Source organism: Onychostoma macrolepis, chromosome 13 (genome assembly GCF_012432095.1).
Source record: "Onychostoma macrolepis isolate SWU-2019 chromosome 13, ASM1243209v1, whole genome shotgun sequence".
In the NCBI taxonomy this organism is placed as follows: domain Eukaryota; kingdom Metazoa; phylum Chordata; class Actinopteri; order Cypriniformes; family Cyprinidae; genus Onychostoma; species Onychostoma macrolepis.
In genome coordinates, this window is record NC_081167.1 from 22,479,552 (window position 1) to 22,497,609 (window position 18,058).

Sequence of the window (18,058 nt, forward strand, 5' to 3'; positions counted from 1 at the left end):
TTGGGGTAAGAAATGATGTAGGGCAGACAAAATGTATTCACAAGCACACAGTATGTATGATAACAGTAATTACTGTAGTAGTCATGACGTTGTAAAGTTGTGGTAGAGATATACAGCATGGTACACCTGTCTTCACAGGCGTAAAAAAATAATTTTTCAGCAGATTTTTCTATGGTCATGGCAGGAAACGTCCAATTAGGAAGCCGTTATGCTCCTCTTCATGGTTTCATGCTGTCCAAACAGCAGTTACAGCTTTATGACAAGATAACTTTCGCATAACGTCATTATATGCTGAAATTTGTAATATCATATGTTGTAAACACTCGTGGAGAAATGCCTGCAGACCCATAAAGTAAGGGAGGCCAAGGAGGAGGCAAAGTCACAAAAATCAGAAATACTAAAAACTTTAAAACTTTGAAATATATATGAATTACATTTTTTCTTTTACACACTCATGTTTCATTAACTAACTGTGCAGGAATTCTTCGTATTGTTATTCACAGATTCATAATGATTCATAGAAAACAACATGTTACCCCAATAACTCTAATTTATTGGACAGGAGTGATGACCCTTGACCTCTGCCGCTTTATGATTTGCACTGCAATAAGACACTGACTTAAATCAAGTTTTTCAAAGCTTTAGTGCAGTTCTCTTTGAGAGCAAGCTTGTGCAATCTCTTATCATAGATTCTGCCACTGTAGTTTAATATGACAGGCTTTCATAGATGTTCTCTATAGAGACTTTGCGGCAATGTGGGTATGAATTCCTACAGTAGGTCTGTACAATACAATACATAGATCTTTTTTCTTTTCTTTTCTTTTTTTTTTTTCTGTTGTACCCTGTTACATTAACCAGGCCTTAGTTCTTTGTAGTGTCTTTTTATAAATAGTCTCTTCTTTGTGCTTTTTCCATAGAGGAAGTTGTGTGTGGATCGGAAGTTTTGATGGACTATATCTGCTTGACCTGGATACTTCAGAGCTTCTCATGAATCTTCCACTCACAGGCATCATAAGTATTCAATTAACTCTGAAACATAAACATGCTTTAAGTTCAAATGTAACAATTGTTCAAGAAAATATTTGATCCATTATATTTTACCTCAGTATGTTTATTAGTACAAAAAAATTGTATATAAAAAAAATAATAATAATATAATTAATATAATAGCAAAAAATATAATACTAATAAGTGCAACAGTGGCCTTAGTGGTCAACGAGTGTGAGTAGGCTTCTGTGTGATAACCAGATAAGGATTGAGTCTTCTAGCTTGGAATATTCCAGGATTATGATACTTTATGATGGCAGAAAGTCAGTGCATGTCCTTGTTCACTTAATGATAACATTGGTTAAATCTTGCAACCTCAAAACAAAATTCACCTCAGAAATATGCATAAACATCATGATTTTCATTATAACAAATGGCTTCCTAAAAATACTTGAAGCATGGGAAAATACACCATCAGTATGGTGCCAGTATGGTGCCATTGTCTGTTTTTCTGAAGAATGACTGTTTAGTTTTCAAATTTACTAATTCTTCCTGGTTTACCACTAATTTATTCCAAACCAAAATCAAGTTTCGAAAACATAAAATTTTCCCCAATGTTTTTTTTTTTTTTGACACATAATTGCTGTAGTATGTAAATATTTTAAATAATGAAGTGGCAGTTTTTTTCCTGACAGGTGACCTAAGCATTTCAATGGCAGGGTCATGGGCCATCTCTAATGAACTTGGTGGCAATGTAAGTACTGCGCTAAACTTTTCATGTCTGTGCATCTGTGCAATATGTTTACAAATACGATATTTTATATGTTTACAGTATTCAAAATTTTTTGACAGATTTTTAAAAATCCATATCTTTAACCTTAAGCCGCTCTAGAGTTCACATGTATAGCACCTTTGGTATTTTTACAGCCCTGCAATTAGCAGTTTATGGTTTCACAAAGCCAGGATTATTTAAGATGTAAAGCTTTTACAAGATTTGGCTGTGGTTTGCATTCTGGGAGGAAAGTGGTCTGTGTGAGACAGTATAACATGAGGACTACCCTCGACTCCCTCTTTCTGTTTAGATGTGTTGTTTGGTGACTTCTCTGTTTGGGACTTCAGTTGCCCTTTTAGAGGTTAATAGTGCCGTGCTGGACGAGCTCTGCTTTAGGATGGTGACGGGCCTTTCTGTGAATGAGCAACTTTCAGCTGTGCCCAGGTAACAACACTCATCTTTCAATCTCTATGAGGTTCTTGATCCTGGCCAGGTGATGCTTGGATATAGAATATTATGCAGGGTGTCATTTTGAGCACCATCCAAGAATAATTTACCCAGTGCTTTATTTTGGTTTTAGCCAGGATTATCTTCAGTAGACGTATTGTCTGTTATAGACTGTTAACCTTGTTCTTGATGAGTCAACTACCACAATGGAAAATGCTGTATTTTATTATTTCCAGTAATAGAAGTCTATTTATGTTGTTTTTTCCTCTATTTTCAGTTCTCCTCTGATGACTATGTCCCCTCTGAATGCTGAGCTGGCAAAACATGGCCCAAAACCTCAGAGAAAAATCGGTTGGAATTTACAAAACCACACACGCACACTTTTTGTTGCCAAAGAAAAAAAACACCTTTGGATTAAATAGCATTTCAATGTCATTGACACCCCCCATGGTAATATTTATGATGCTGACTCGTTACTGTCCAAGATATTAATCTTTCTGGCCTTGCGGAGGTCTGTACCACATTATACAGTAGCTTTTCAAAAGAAAGTTGTCATTAGGCACACCAGAATTCTTTATGTACTGTAGTTAGAAATACTTTTAAAATGCATGGAAATGAAACTGTCACTCTTTATAAAACAGCCTGATGCTATCTGATGTCTGAGGTCATAAAGGGTTTTGATAACCACAGAATGAAGAGACCAGGCACAGACCATGTCACTAAATCAAAATGGACCCTATTTGATCTTGGTCTTAATTTGCATGATTCATCACTGCATATCCTTCCAAAGACAAAAAATATACCCATTTATACTATTAGCTACACTACCATTCAAAAGATTCTGTAAGATCTTTTTGTGTTTATGATTTTGAAAGAAGCCTCTTATGCTCACTTATACTTTGCAAGAACTTCAGAAAAGTGCAAAATGTTATAGCCCACACACTGACCTGTGGTAGTACCTCCCTTCTCCTTCCTTTTGTCAAAATTAAAACGAATAGAAAGAATTACAAAATACTTTTTAGACCTCTTGTATTTCCTTGTAAGCTAGCAGACACTTTTTTGCCTTTTTTGAGTGTTTAAACTGCATAATGATTTTTTGTCTTATATGTCTCATGGATGTAAAAGCAATCCATCATCATTATTTCTCTCTCTCTGTCCCTTAAGGGAGGCTCTTCTTCCATCTCCAACTGGGCAGTATTTCTCTTCCTTGCTAGAGTTACACATCCTCAGAGGTTTAAATTTATTCCATAGCTTTTTCTGGGGCCTAAGTCAATACCATAACTAGGACAACTCATTTTTTTCACACTGCTGGGCTTTGACATGCACTTATAGTCGGGATCCAGCAGTTTAGGGTCTGTGATTGAAGGTCTGATAACAGGCTGATCTCAGAACAGTGTGACATATTCTTGAATAATGGGTTATGTCAGGATGTGGTTTGTTGACAATGACCAGAAACGGCTATCTCTCTTCAATACACTGTTTCAGTACTTTTTGCCAATGTAAACTGAAATAATTTGGGATGCCACAGTAATAAGTATGATCTATGAAAGAATACATGATTTCTTATTGATTGATCTCATGACAGGAACTTTATGTTATCCAAAGCGCATAGTCGATTTTTTCCCCATTTGTATTTGTAGTACCAGCTCTAATTTGTTTTAGTATTATTAAAGTAATTACAATAATGATTGTGCTCAATATATGGTGGAATTTAGTCAGCTCTCACAAAGGGTTCCTGGCCCAGTCTTGCTTCAAGTCTGGTATCTTTTATTTTTAAATCGTTGAAGTTGTTTGGAAGTATTTCCCAAGAAAACAGCAAAACCAAAAGACGAGAACTGAGTTTAAACCTCAAAAATAAATGGCATAATAATGAATTTGACTGATTTTACAGATGTGATCTGTCCAGTCCTGCTCTTGGAGGACCACTATCTTGCAGAGTTTAGCTCCAGTCCTAATTAAACATACCAGAACCAGCTAATCAGCATTTTCAGGATAACTCGAAACCATCAGGCAAGTGTGTTGGGACAGATTGGAACTAAACTCACCAGGACATTGGCCCTCCAGGAGCAGGATTGGAAACCTCTGCTTTAGGAAGTAGTTGCATTTATTAGCCACTTTTCAGAATATACATTTAGTCTGTGGTTGGCAGGAGAACCGATTTTGGAAACGTGTGCATTAGTTTTAATGGAGCTGGAAAAAATGAGCTCAGATAACTTGGAAAAATGTCAGTTCTTCAGGATGTATCATAGAACATCTTTTACTGTAATATGACTTTCTGTTTGAATAAGTTTTTATTTGTATACATTTCGTGTCAATAACTTTTAAAAAGGTATAATGTACAGTCAGCAGATTAGTATGGAAAAAAAAAACTCAATCAGATTGTGTGGATCCTTAAAGGGTATATTTTACAATAATGACAAGCTGATTGTACAGTATCAAGCTTTACCAAATAAGTAAATATATGGGCATGAAATATGGTTTAAGTTGAAATTATTTCATTATGTGAGCAGAAAGAGACTCTAGAGTGATATAGGAGTCATGAAAATGGTGGAGGAAATATAATAGTATGCCTCTAACACTATAATTTGAAGTAAGCTTGATATATTATGAGCAAAATGGTTTAAGTGTGTAGTAATGTCACTGATATTATTATATCAAGCTTATTTCAAATTATAGTGTTAGTGGTACATAATTATGATAGATGAGTAATGTTCGACTGCATACAGGCAAAGCTTAATTATGTGACTGACCTGTTCTCTTTTTGTCTTCTAGGTGTAAGCTGTCAGAAGAGTGTAAACAATCAGCCTTTGGTTTTTCACACACAAGTGAAGTCATCAGGATACAATACAGCTCCTCAGTAAGTCAGTAGGCCACACAGCAGACTAACAAACTTTATGGTTTCAGGTTTACTTTTATATGGTTCAGGTTCACACATGGTTTCAGGCTTTGTAGAAATTTGTGCGTTAAATGTGCAACAGTGGTTGTGAGCATTCAATCACCCTGTTGAGTGCAACATTCTGAAAATGTGTGAAATGAATCCATTCAGTGTGTGTAATGAGTGTTAGACATGTATAGAATGCTGCATATGTCAAATTATGCATATTCTATATTAACAATTACTCAGGCTGTGTTCTGGTAGCCTTTTTAAACACGACTTAAAGTAAATGACACTAATTGTGCTCACACCTAATATCTTCCATGCTGTAACTTTGGGGTTTAATCTGAGGTCACTAGCATAATATTCATTTAAACACTGTTTAATTCTGTTTCCATGGAGTGTACAGGCCTGCTTAGACTCACATTACTGAAAGGCATTTTTGCCATATTTATTATTCCAATATTATGTATTCAATGTACAATGGGACCTTCATGATGTCTGTCTCAGTAGAATCGCTATCATCTTTATATCATTGCACTTTTGTTGATTTTGATTGCTTCCATTGTCCTCATTTGTAATTCACTTTGGATAAAAGCGTCTGCTAAATGACTAAATGTAAATCTTTAAAGCACATCACAAATGTTGTTGCTGCTTCTGCTTGTGACCAAGTCAAGTATCCTGTCTATGAAAAACTAGGATATGTTCTCTTGGATTTTTCAGGAATTAGACTATAAGCTATAACATATATCTCTTTTATAGTAGGACCATGTTTAGACCAAAGACCAATGTTAAAAAGAAAAGCAATTCTGCCGTAACAACCAGCACAAATATGTAAGTATTCTGTCAGTTTCAGTACAGAGTCTCAAGAATGCAGTAGTACTGAATAAAACCATTGTAGCTTGTTCTGAAAATTATGCACTGTTTTTCAACAGGAAGCGCCTCTTAAGTGAGTATCCTTCACATTTTGAAGCACCATGTATACCTTATGCTCATTTGACAGTTTCCACAACTCCAACCCCTGTCAGCTCTGTACAGTACTCAGGTAAGGAACAGTACGATCACACTAGGCTTTAAACGTGGAATTTCTTTGTACTGCACAACCAGAAATCATGTCACACTACATGACTTCTTTTTAATAAATCCTAAAATATATATTACAACAATAACAAATAATAAAACACTAAAAACGTAAAATGCGTTAGAAAAACAAACAAATTTTTTGTTGTTATAAATGGTCAGATTTCTACACAAAGTTCACCCTTGTAGCACTGTAGTATCTTGCTGTAATTTCATTGGCTTAACTTTGCATAGCAAACAGTTTCTGTTCCAGCTTTATGCACAATCAACAGCATTTAATAGCCGTGGCTAACGATCATTTGCCTGTTGATTTGCCCATTTTTGGTTCTCCTGTGGTCTCACATAAAGACTCCATAGTGTAGCACCAGCAGCAAACCCGACTAGACTCCTGGAGTTAAACACAATAAAGTCATGTACAGCTGTTTTTAAGAGTGCTGTAGTTGTTATTTTAGACTTACGCCAGAGGAGCGTCGGTTTTAAACTAATTATTCCTTCGTTTTTGATTGTTAACTTTCTATTTTCGTGTCTAGGAGATGGAAAGCAGATTGTGTGTGGTCTTGGAGATGGTTCTGTTTTGTTGTACAACTCTTCACTCACCAGCAACCCAGCTGTCTACACAGGTAGTGGGAGAGCTTCAAATCTGTAGTGTTTATTTTTTGTAAAATTCCTTTGCTTGTCTCTTATTTTCATTTCCTGAATGAGTGGCACCAAGGAATTGATTCAGTATTCGATTTTTGCATGCCATTCTGACAGCACTTGATACTGACAGCTGAAACTGACAGTTGGGGAATTCTGACTTTTGGAGGCCCTTCCTGTCCCCGAAATAGATGCTCTTTTCATTGGACTTATGGCCTGATATACTCACAGCGATGTTCTTTTTCATTCTTAGGGGTAAAAAGCTGTTGGAAATGCCTTTGCATCAGTATCTTGTTAGCGAAAATCACAATGCCACCCATGCTGCTGAGAGCTGCATTAAGATGATTATATTAATACGTGCTGCACATTTTCCTCTCAATAACAAAATAAACAGCAGTTAAGAAAGTATCTGACCACCTACCTATCACGTAATCGCCACAGGCCAGTGATAGTCTAATACATGTATTAATCGTATTTAATATTTTATAATCTTATATAGCTGCCTATACCTGTGTATTTATGGTATGGGAGTCCCTTGCAAGGTGATCATCATTTTTGGGGTCTTTGGCATCAAAATTGTGGCTCTGTTGTTTTCTTTTTGTAGGGCACAGTAAGGCTGTGAACACTGTATGCTGGAGTCACAGTAAGCGGTGGTTTTTGAGTACCTCTGAGGACCCCACCCTTTGCATCTGGACCGCAAATGCTTCTGAACCTGTTCTGACCATGGTAACGTATCAACAATTAAACCAAATACAGTCCTTGCACTGACATGAGCAATTTAAAAAGTGCTATTAGTTCTGAGCTTATGCAGTACCTACAATTATTGTCAAGTCCAGCTCAGAGTGAACCAATAAGCAAAATATGTGAAGAAAAGTTTTAAGATTCAAAAAATTAATTTGCATTTGAATGCGTACGCTTGTGGGAAGTGTTTCTCTTGGCAGTGTTCCTCTGTTGGAACGTCAATGGCATCTGTGCAGGCCCCTGGTCAGCACATCAGTCCTCTAAACACTTGCAGACCTCTCTAAACCCTGATTTCCCTCTTTCCCAGAACCCCCAACACAACTGAAGTTCATTCAAATCAGTTTTCTTCAGTCACATTCTGGCTCAGAGTTTCTCTCTGGTGTCTTCCCACCCAGCCTCCTAGACCTGTGCATCTGTGTCTGTATCTGGAGCCAAATATGACCCAATGCATCAGTGTTTGTGTCATTTATATTAAAGAGAAAATCCTGAGTCTGCAATAATAAACTGAGCTACTTAATTTTGAAAGCGGATTATAAAAACATATTAGACATTTTGGCTAGAAATATACTCAAGTAAGCATGCAAACAGACAAATGTTTGGCTGGTAGCATAAACAGTAAAAAAAAATAATAATAATAGTTACTAATAAGAATAATAATTCAAAAGTAGCATAATAAAAGCAGACAGTTTATTCTAATGTGGTAAAGATGGTAATGGAACACACACTGTAATTGCACACATTTTGGGAGGCAAAAATGCATTAAAAATCTAGAAGCTACATACATTCACATACTTGTATACAAGAAGTACATTAAATATACAGTAGCAATCATATTCCACTCACCAAACTGTCACTCATTGACTTTCATTAGTCTCATAATATCCAGACAGAAAAACAACATTCCTCTATCCTCATTTATCTCTTCACACTCCATCTTTGGTAAAAAGGGAGAATGACTGAGATTGTGATATTTTAAGCTGATATGGTGCTGAATTTTATGTGCTGTGACATGAATGCACTTAGCACTTATTTAAAGGCTATTAATAAACTGCGATGTTGATGTGTCTTACTGACTGTCTGTTAATGCACTGTTTGTTTAACTTCATGGTTCTCCAGGGAGATGACCGGATTGCAAACCCTATCAGAAGTGCACAGTTTTATTATCTGGACAAGTTTTTACTGCTGGCGTCAGGATCAAATCTAATTCTGTACCTTTACCATCTGGACACCATGAGAGATGACATCAAGAGGTACAAGCAGTTAATAGACAATGAGCAAGTAACAAGAAACACAGGGTGTTGGTGACCTTCTGCCATAAGAAAGGTTCAGTTTCAAGGGCTTGTAAAATCTGGGAATATGCCAGGCTATCAGATTTTAGGGTGCTTCATCTCAAAAATCCTAATTTAAGCTCTAGTCAGACCTGTTTAATTTAACAACCATATATTTCATATTCTAAGGCAGGAAGCAGTGTAGAATTTCTGTATAGATTTTTGTCATGGTGAAATATGTCTGTGCTAGAGGGGTAAGCACTCGTCAGTGGAGAATCTGTACGATATTTCTGAAGAATCAGAGAAGAATCCCAGTCTTTATACTGTATATCTAAATACAAGTGTTGGGGAATTCCTGGAAGAGATACATAGGAGACATCAGCCAGATTTTGCACATAATATTCTGTTTATGATGGAACATCATCTATAGAATAATTATGTGTTAAGTCCTTTTACAGCATTATGTAAGGCGGTAGAAAATCTCTACAAACAGATAGACTGTGTTTTCCTTTTTTGCCATATTTCTGTAAAGTGGTCCATATGTACAGTAGGTTCAAGTGCACACAGCTTCAACTGCAGTGTTTTGTTATAATCCATAGAAACAATTCTGAAATAAGTACAGAATCTTTATTTATGGAATGTGTTTAATTTTATTTTCCTCTTCATTTAATCACAGGTATAAGCAAAGAAGCAAGTCTAAATTGGCCAGTAAATTCAGCATGAAATCAGGAACTGACATCACTTCAATGTCAGCCATCAATGACTTCTACTCCTGTATCCTAAAATACCTGACTTAGCCTTTTGGCTTTGCACAGTTCAACAATAGCTGAAGGTATCAGTGCATGAGCAGAACAATATTCCTGTTAACTATAAATAACACACAGTTCCTTTGAGTATGAATAACACACAGGTTCGTTCAGAATATTTTGCATTTTCAATATTTTGCATACCTTTAACAGAAATTAAGGGTGTATTCACACCTGTCTTGTTTGGTTTGATTGAATCGAACTCAAGTTAGTTTCCCCCATTGGTGCGGATCTTTTGGGCAGGTGTGAATACAGCAATCGCACTCGGGTGCGGACCAAACAACCATACCGAGACCCAGATGAAGAGATCACTTCCAAACGAGCTCCGGTACTGTTGAATGGATAAACCAATGAATGGATGACCTTAAGCACACATGTTGTTTTGTTTACAGTTTCTGGTTCACTTGCAAAAAGGGCAGTGTGAAAGCAAATCGCGCCAAACCAAAAAAATCAACATTGTATTTGGTCCGGACCAAAGCGAGTGAACTAGCGGACTTTCCTGGTGTGAATAATACACCCTTACACACACACTTTCATATTTGTGAACAAACTGAATTTAAAGCATTTAAGCTTTTACATCAAGTTTTTTAAGCTCTTGGTAAATTCAGTCAAGTATGCAAACATTTTGAGTGGTAGTCTAATTGATTCATATCTGTTCAATATCCTATGTCTTCATCTTTAAAGTGTTACTCCACCCCAAAATGACAATTTTGTCATTAATCACTTACCCCCATGTTGTTCCAAACGCGTAAAGGCTTCATTCGTCTTCGGAACGCAATTTAAGATATTTTGGATGAAAACCGGGAGGTTTGTGACTGTCCCATTGACTGTCAAGTAAATAACACTGTCAAGGCCCAGAAAAGTATGAAAGACGTAATCAGAATACTCCATCTGCCATCAGTGGTTCAACCGTAACTTTATAAAGCGACGAGAATGCTTTTTGTACAGAAAGAAAACAAAAATAACGACTTCATTCAACAAATTCGGCACCGTAGCATCACCGTAGCGCCATTTTGGAGAGTATCGCTACACGCAAATAGCGTACGCTCTTCTGTGTCAGCCACGACACAAGGATACGTCTTCTATGTGTATTTACACTTTGATTTGAATGAAAACAGCGCATCTGTGTGTCGCGGCTGAAACAGAAGAGCGTACGCTATTTGCGTGCAGCGATACTCTCCAAAATGGCGCTACGGTGCCGAATATGTTGAATAAAGTCATTATTTTTGTTTTCTTTCCATACAAAAAGTATTCTTGTCGCTTTATAAATTTACATGATGTCACATGATGAACCAAAGCCCATAAGAAGCAGCTTTTAAATAATAACATATATAGAAGGTGCACAGTGTCATTCACACAAACACTAAACACCATCATGGTGAGACTCATTAAACTGAAATATGCAATAAGCATTAATTTAACAACATTAGATGTAACATACAACTGTAATAAATATAACTGATAAGAAAAAACTAAGAAGAAACATAGTTATTTCAAAGAAAAAACATCAAATTCAAACAAAATTTTAAATGCAATGGAGGGAATTCTGGGAACGTCAGTTTACGGTTTTTCCCTGTAAATTTTACAGGAACTTACCATTAAGCATTTTCACAGTTTTTTACCGTTAAAATCACGGTCATTTTTTACAGTGTATCTTAAATTGTGTTCCGAAGACGAACGAAGCTTTTACGGGTTTGGAACGAAATGGGCGTAAATTTTCATTTTGGGGTGGAGTAGCACTTTAATCCTTAATTGTTTTACATGTAATTTATTAAGCAGTAAATGTTCTGAACCCAGCAGTTTTTCATGATGAACGTCATCTTATCCTTATGTGAGGTAATGTGGCAGACCTGATTTGGCAACACATACAGTGGAACACATTAGCTTAATAATAAGATTTTCTTGTGTAACTTTGTTATTGTTTTATATGCGTGTAATTTGGATTATGAAATATAACTTTTACAGAGCATAATGTAGAGGGTAATCTCATTGCCTCATTGTCCAATACTGTTATATAACGGTATTAGATTTTATTCAAAATGACAGGACGCAAAGTGTATCTCTTTAACCGCAGTGTGTCAGATATCGTCTTGGCTGCTGGCGCTGACCGCACCATCCAGGTGTTTGATATGAACCAGGGCTGTATGGCCACTCAGATCCCTGATGCCCACTGTCGAGCTGTCCACCACCTCACCCAGAACAAGGTAAGAGAATGAGAGCACATGATGTCGGCCAGGATTTTTCTTGCTTTCTTGAATTAAATGGACTGATGCACTATGTAGACCAATGGTTTTCCACCATTCCTCCTGATGGATCAATGTGACACTCAAGACTGGAGTAATGGCTGCTGAAATTCAGCATTACCATTAAAGGAATGAATGACATTTTACAGCATATTTAAATAGAAAAAAGTTATTTTAAATTGTAATAATATTTCACAATATTTTTCTGTATTCGTGATCAAATAAATGCAGCCTTGATGAGCATAAGAGACTTCTTTCAAAAACATTAAAACATTTTTTTAACCCCAAACTTTTGAACAGCAGCACAAAAAAGTTTCCTGTTTCACAGGAAACAAAGTAGGCCTAACTGTTTTTACTGAATGGCAGTGTTTATTATGTTAATGGCAAGTATTCACAACCAACCCTTTACTCCAGGCCCTAAAACTTGTTTTGTCGTGACTGTCTTCATCATTTTAAAAACAATGCAGTGACGCTCATGCTGCAGAGAGACCAGTGCTGTTTCCACTCAGAATTTTCTGACCTCAGTGGTCATTTACAAGGTGCACACAACTCAATACTGGTGGTGACCCTTGAGCTACATCACTAAAATTGGAATTACAAACCACTTAAGCTGTTTGTGGGTAGTGTATGTATTTTTATTGTGAGACTGGACTATGCTCTGGGTTTGTTGTAAACCTAAAGTAAGACGCTTTGCTTCTGACTCACTTTGCTTTTGGGTTAACCTCATATCCATGATGAAGTCACTTTCAGAAACAATACCAAGGAAATACTGACTGAGCCTACATCTTAAAGATAATTATAGTTAATGAAGCTGATTGTATGAGTTTTGTTTGCTGTGAAATCATACTGTGGGGAAAAGGGGCCCATGGAGTACTAATACTACCGTCCGTTCCCAGATATTAGTTTATTCAGGCTGCTTTGAACAAAATTTCAGTGTAGTCAGGAACAAGTAGACGGTTCTGGATTTCCAAGTTTAACCTCAACTTTAATGTGTGGCAACCTTGAAGGAAGTGAAGGCAAAAGATCAGATTCAGCTTGTGTTGGAGTTGCTTAACAAATCCACTGTCCAAACCAAATTTTCTCTGCAGTTTGGCACTCCCATCCTCCCATTATATAAGGCCTCTCTGAACGTTATGCAAGATATGATGTCTTCTTCTTTTAAGGATAAAAGTTCACCGTTTTACTTGGGACAATCCAAACCACAGTTGTGTGAGGTTTTCCAAGGTGGGCCTAAGTTGTAGGTCTCGCGTGTCTCATTTATCTTGCTCAGTATCTTGCTCTAAATCCCTCAGGTTTGCAGATTAGGATGGATACATGAAATAAGTTGAGGGAGGATCTGACTTAAGCCAAGTATGTTGGGTAAGCACATTCCATCTGTAGAGGGTGATGTCTTACGAATGTCTTAATACTGTCCCTTTGCATCTCAAATTTTGTTGGACCAACATGGATTTCACCATTGCACTCCGTCCACCTGAAAAAAGTATTTTATTCTGGTCCAGATTGCATTTATTTGATCAAAATTAATTTAATTGTAAATTAAATTGTAATTTATTTCTGTAATTTCCAGCAGCCATTACTCCAGGTACCAATATCACAGCACTCTTCACAAATTGCTCTAATTATTCTAATGTGCCGATTTGGTGCTCGCAAAACAGAAAACCATTGGAAAAATGGTTGTGCTGCTTAATATTTTGTGGAAACCAAGCTACATTTTTTCAGCATTCTTTGTCTTTACTCAAAGTCTTTACTTGTATGACGTGAGAGCATAGTGTATCACGTGTTTTGAGTATTCGTTGCCCCAGATTCTCCCCAGTTTGAGAGGGTCAGCTGAGATTAGTTGGGTACACAAGTGGACAGTGGACTGGATTAGCTGATCTAACGCAGTATAATGGCTTTAGCTAGCAGGCACTCTCCCACGTTCCCCGAGTGGCCACTTTCCATACCAGCATACCAGCCTCCAGTCACGTTACACATTGTCTGCTGTATTTGTGAGTCTGATCTCTTCACAATAACACAACCTGACTCTTACGTACATGTGGGATCCTCCAACAAGAAACCCATGCATTAGAGACGCCTAGAGGGATCAAGAGAGCTGATCGCTGGGAATTCTTGCCAGCTGTGAATGAGCTTACAACAAATCTTTTCTCTTCTCAGCTACTCTACATTCTCCACCATGGGCAACATGTTCCACTTTCTAAAGCCACATTCGTAGAGAATATTTCTGATGAATGTCTAATTGTGTGTGAGTAGCCATGCAGGATACCTTAAACCATCTGTATTTGTGTTAGGGTGAGAGAGATGGTTTCTTCTGTCTTCCACAATGTATGACAAACATTTCCATTCCATTTGGCTTTTTGGTCTAACTTCAGTTCTGGAAAGTCTGCACACTTTCAGCATGCACGTGCAGATTGTTTGCAATCTCCCACCAGATTTGAGTCTCTTCTATGATTGGTCAACATGATAATTAAATACTCATTCATTTAAGATAGTAGTTTTATATGAATGAGATGAATGTCATATGATCATTTTTCTTGCAATTCATGTAGACTACCATTTGAAAGTTTGGGATCATATGATTTTTAATAATATGATTGTTACTCTCCACAAAAAAAAATATTAAGCAGCACAACTGTTTTTTAACATTGAAAATAATACGAAGTATATTAGCATGATTTCCTAAGGATCATATGACACTAAAAACTAGAGGACTTGGTGCTAAAAATTCAGCTTTTCTATCACAGAAATAAATTTTATTTTAAAATGTATTCAAATAGAAAACAATTATTTGAAATTGTAATAATTATTAGCAAAAGTACCAGTTCTATCATTCTATTTTGATCAATAAACGCAGCCTTGGTGAGCATAAAAGTTTTCTTTCAAAAATATTTTGACATGTATATTTAAAAGCTGACCTGATCTTGCAGCTCACAGAATTGTTAAATCACAAGTAAACTTTAAAAAGCTGCTATATTCTCTCTAAATATCAGTCTAATTGTGCCCTTGTTAGTTACTAGCAGGTTTGCCAATGTTTCCCTATTAAGGATTTTGATTTCCTTTTGTTGTGCCTATTTCTTTTGGTGTGACTCTTTCCTTTGGGTCTCCTATTACAGGGATCCCCGTTCTGTACACAGGCCTTGGAATCGTACAATCTCTTCCTGAGCAGTGCAATAACAGATGGTCTGAAATTGTGGGACCTGCGCACTGCAAGGTAGGTCCCTTAATCTCCGAGTTTTCTGAGACCTTTAGAGGGAAAGACAGCAAAATTCACAGTAAAATTCCATTTAGAGACCTAAATGTTGAATATTCAATAGTTATCTGATGCAAAATATCTTTTTATAAAGATGACAATATTCATATGATTTAGTTAGCTGCAGTGGCCTTCTACATACTGTATGATGCTTAAGTTATGTTTTTCCAGCTTAGAATACATTTTCAAGCTTTCACCTCACTAAAGCACTGATAACCTGTCCTTCAGAGAAGCGAGTAATGGTCGAATCCCAGGGTGTTTATAGGCTTGTGGGATACTACTATTACATAATGCCCATAAGATCGTTAAGATCAACCAGGATTAAGTCTAGTCAGAAAGGTACATATATCATTTGAACTAAGAATCCAAAATTTCCAGATTCTCTCAAAGCTAAGTCTTTGCCGGACCTCAGCCAAAAGGGCTTTGGAAAGAATTCTTTCTGTGCAGTTGACCTAACAGTAACCATTTTGCTTTACTTGAACACTGAGTAAATACAGCAGTGCTGTTTCTTTCACAGTCCCTCACTGATCTGTGTAAGACCATGTTAAATATATAAATAGACACCAACTAGATAGAAAAATAAACCTGCTGATAAATTCAAAATTGAATCTTTATTCAATTAGTTCAAGTTCAAAATGAATTTAGTGCTTGTATAATTCAAGGTGAACATGTTTTCATATCCATTTATCATTTGAAATCTGTTCATCCTCATGATGTTGCAAATGCATATTTTTCAGTCTGGAGAGTCTGGAACTTTCTGCACATATTCTGGTACCTATAGTTTCTGTCACTGTTCTAGTTTTGTTTCTTTCTCCATAGGACGACAGATTAGTGCAAAATGTTTTTATGTTTTTTTTTCAACTTGATGTGTTTACATAGTGTTCCTAAAGTAACAGTTGAACAAACTTGAAATAATTTGTGAACCCTCGTGTGTGTGTATATATACATACAAAAAATATTTTATTGTATTCTATTCTATTCAAATCCTCTGTAAACAATATTTATGTTACTTTTATGGTGTTTTTTGTTTGTTTGGAGCTTTACAGAGCCAGTCCACATTCATTTTTGATATGTGGAAAACAATGGCCAGGATATTCTTTAAAAAACAAATTTTTATGTTTTACAGAAGAAAGTTCTGTATGTCACACAGCTTTGGAAACAAACTTGGGAGAATAATGATGACAGATTTTCATTTCTGAGTGAACTATTGAAGAACACTCTGTAAATGCATCAGGGTGGAAATAGCATTTTGGACCTGTCTATCGTTCAATGAAAGGAGAAACAAAACTAGAGCAGAGACAGCAAGTACAGGTACAGGAATCTGTGTGGAAAGTTCCAGACTCTGAACATATTTTTCTCCAAACCTAATGATATTTTATGTATGTATAGATATTCTGCAGCTGAACCTCTCCATTTAGTTTAACTTACCTTATAAGAGTAGCAGAAGGAATGGATATTTTATTCTTGTGAAATGGTGTGAATTGCTTCTATACTTATACATCCTGCATCCTATTATGCTTGGAGATCTTCCTGCTCCTACTTTCAAACTCCAGAAACTGTCAAATACCTTTTTCTTGCCTTGATAAATATTTGCACCGAGTTCCAGGTCAGGTTCTGGTCAGGGGCATTTAACAACCTCATCCATCCCTGCACAAATGAACAGCTTCAACGAAGCATGAATTCTCTGCTTTAAAATAAAGTTCGATATATTATGTAAACATACTGTAAGTTTCACAACTGACAGTTTCCTCTCCAAGGAGGTCTATAATATCTACAGAAAGCTATCCATTATCTTTCCCATTCAATCCCAATGGCAGTTTTTCTGCTGCCGCACGACCCCTCTGAAGTTCAATTTTGCCATCTTTGCTCATGGGACCATGGAATGTCACATTAGCTGTAAAAACCAAGTGACTGATCGCTCTTGAGTTACAGAAAAATGGCATCATTACAGTGACTGGCCAAAACAGCCTTGCAGGACAGCATTTTTTTTTCACTTCTTTGAAGGATTAGTTCCAGTGGAAAAGAGAAAGGAAAATTGTCAAAGAGAGGAAATCATGAAAAACACTTAAGACCGAATGCTAAAGATAAATGCAGGTCAAACATGGGAAACATGGACGGGAGCGTATGTGAGAATTAGTGACATCATTTGCCTGCAGTCATTGACAAACTGAGGTCTGGCAATGAAGTCTTTCGACACAGGCCATTTTATGTGTATTTTTCCAACGGCTGGCTCTTTCACAGTGCTCCGACTTTAAGCACGTGAAATGGCTTTATCTCCCCCCAGACTTCATTTAAAACACAAGTGGCATCATTCCACAGGCTAAGACAAAACCTTCAGCCAAAAGCTAAGGAGCTCTGGAAGACTGTCACCCTTCTCTGCTTGTTCTGGGACTGTATGTTTTGCATATCACAATTAAAATGCTTCCTTACAGGTATAAAATAGTATATCGAACTTCAGGCTAAGAGGGGAGCAGCAGCCCTGTGGATTTTGAATTATGTATAAGAAATACTGGCAACAGATCCTGAACTGCTTTCTAAAGACCTTCTAAAAACTCTTTTCTGAAACATCACTGTGTCTTCAGCTGCTCAGGAGGTCAGGGCACCACTGGTGGGATGGTGGGATTGTTTTAGTGTTTTTACATTCTTAATTCATTTCTTTAATAGCTTCTGTCTTTTTAAAAGCTTTGCTAGTGTTTTATTAGTGAAATAGTGCTAGTATCAGTTTTAAGTTGTGTCAGCTTGAAATAGGAAGTTATTTTTGATATTTGAGTTGTCTCAAGTTAAATCCAGGAAAGTTATTCTAATGCTAACTTTTAGCTTGTGATAGCTAATTGCAGCTATCATTTTTTGCATTATATAATTAGTATGTAACATACAGAAAGAATGAACAAGTGAACAGATATGATCTTTAAAATCGACTGTTGATTCTCAATGCCTCAGAATCAGAGAATCGATT

At 36.6% G+C, this 18,058-nt stretch overlaps 1 protein-coding gene across 1 annotated transcript in view; it reads left to right on the plus strand.

Moving 5' to 3' along the window:
• The window catches only part of wdr27 (WD repeat domain 27), a 49,903-nt gene that overhangs the window by 6,701 nt on the left and 25,144 nt on the right, over positions 1-18,058 (plus strand). The window contains 13 exon segments of the mRNA XM_058795992.1: positions 918-1,006; positions 1,683-1,741; positions 2,070-2,203; positions 2,484-2,557; positions 4,979-5,063; positions 5,844-5,915; positions 6,017-6,126; positions 6,692-6,781; positions 7,402-7,523; positions 8,655-8,788; positions 9,483-9,580; positions 11,695-11,816; positions 14,966-15,063. Of these exon segments, the coding sequence (XP_058651975.1) occupies positions 918-1,006; positions 1,683-1,741; positions 2,070-2,203; positions 2,484-2,557; positions 4,979-5,063; positions 5,844-5,915; positions 6,017-6,126; positions 6,692-6,781; positions 7,402-7,523; positions 8,655-8,788; positions 9,483-9,580; positions 11,695-11,816; positions 14,966-15,063 (1,287 nt within the window).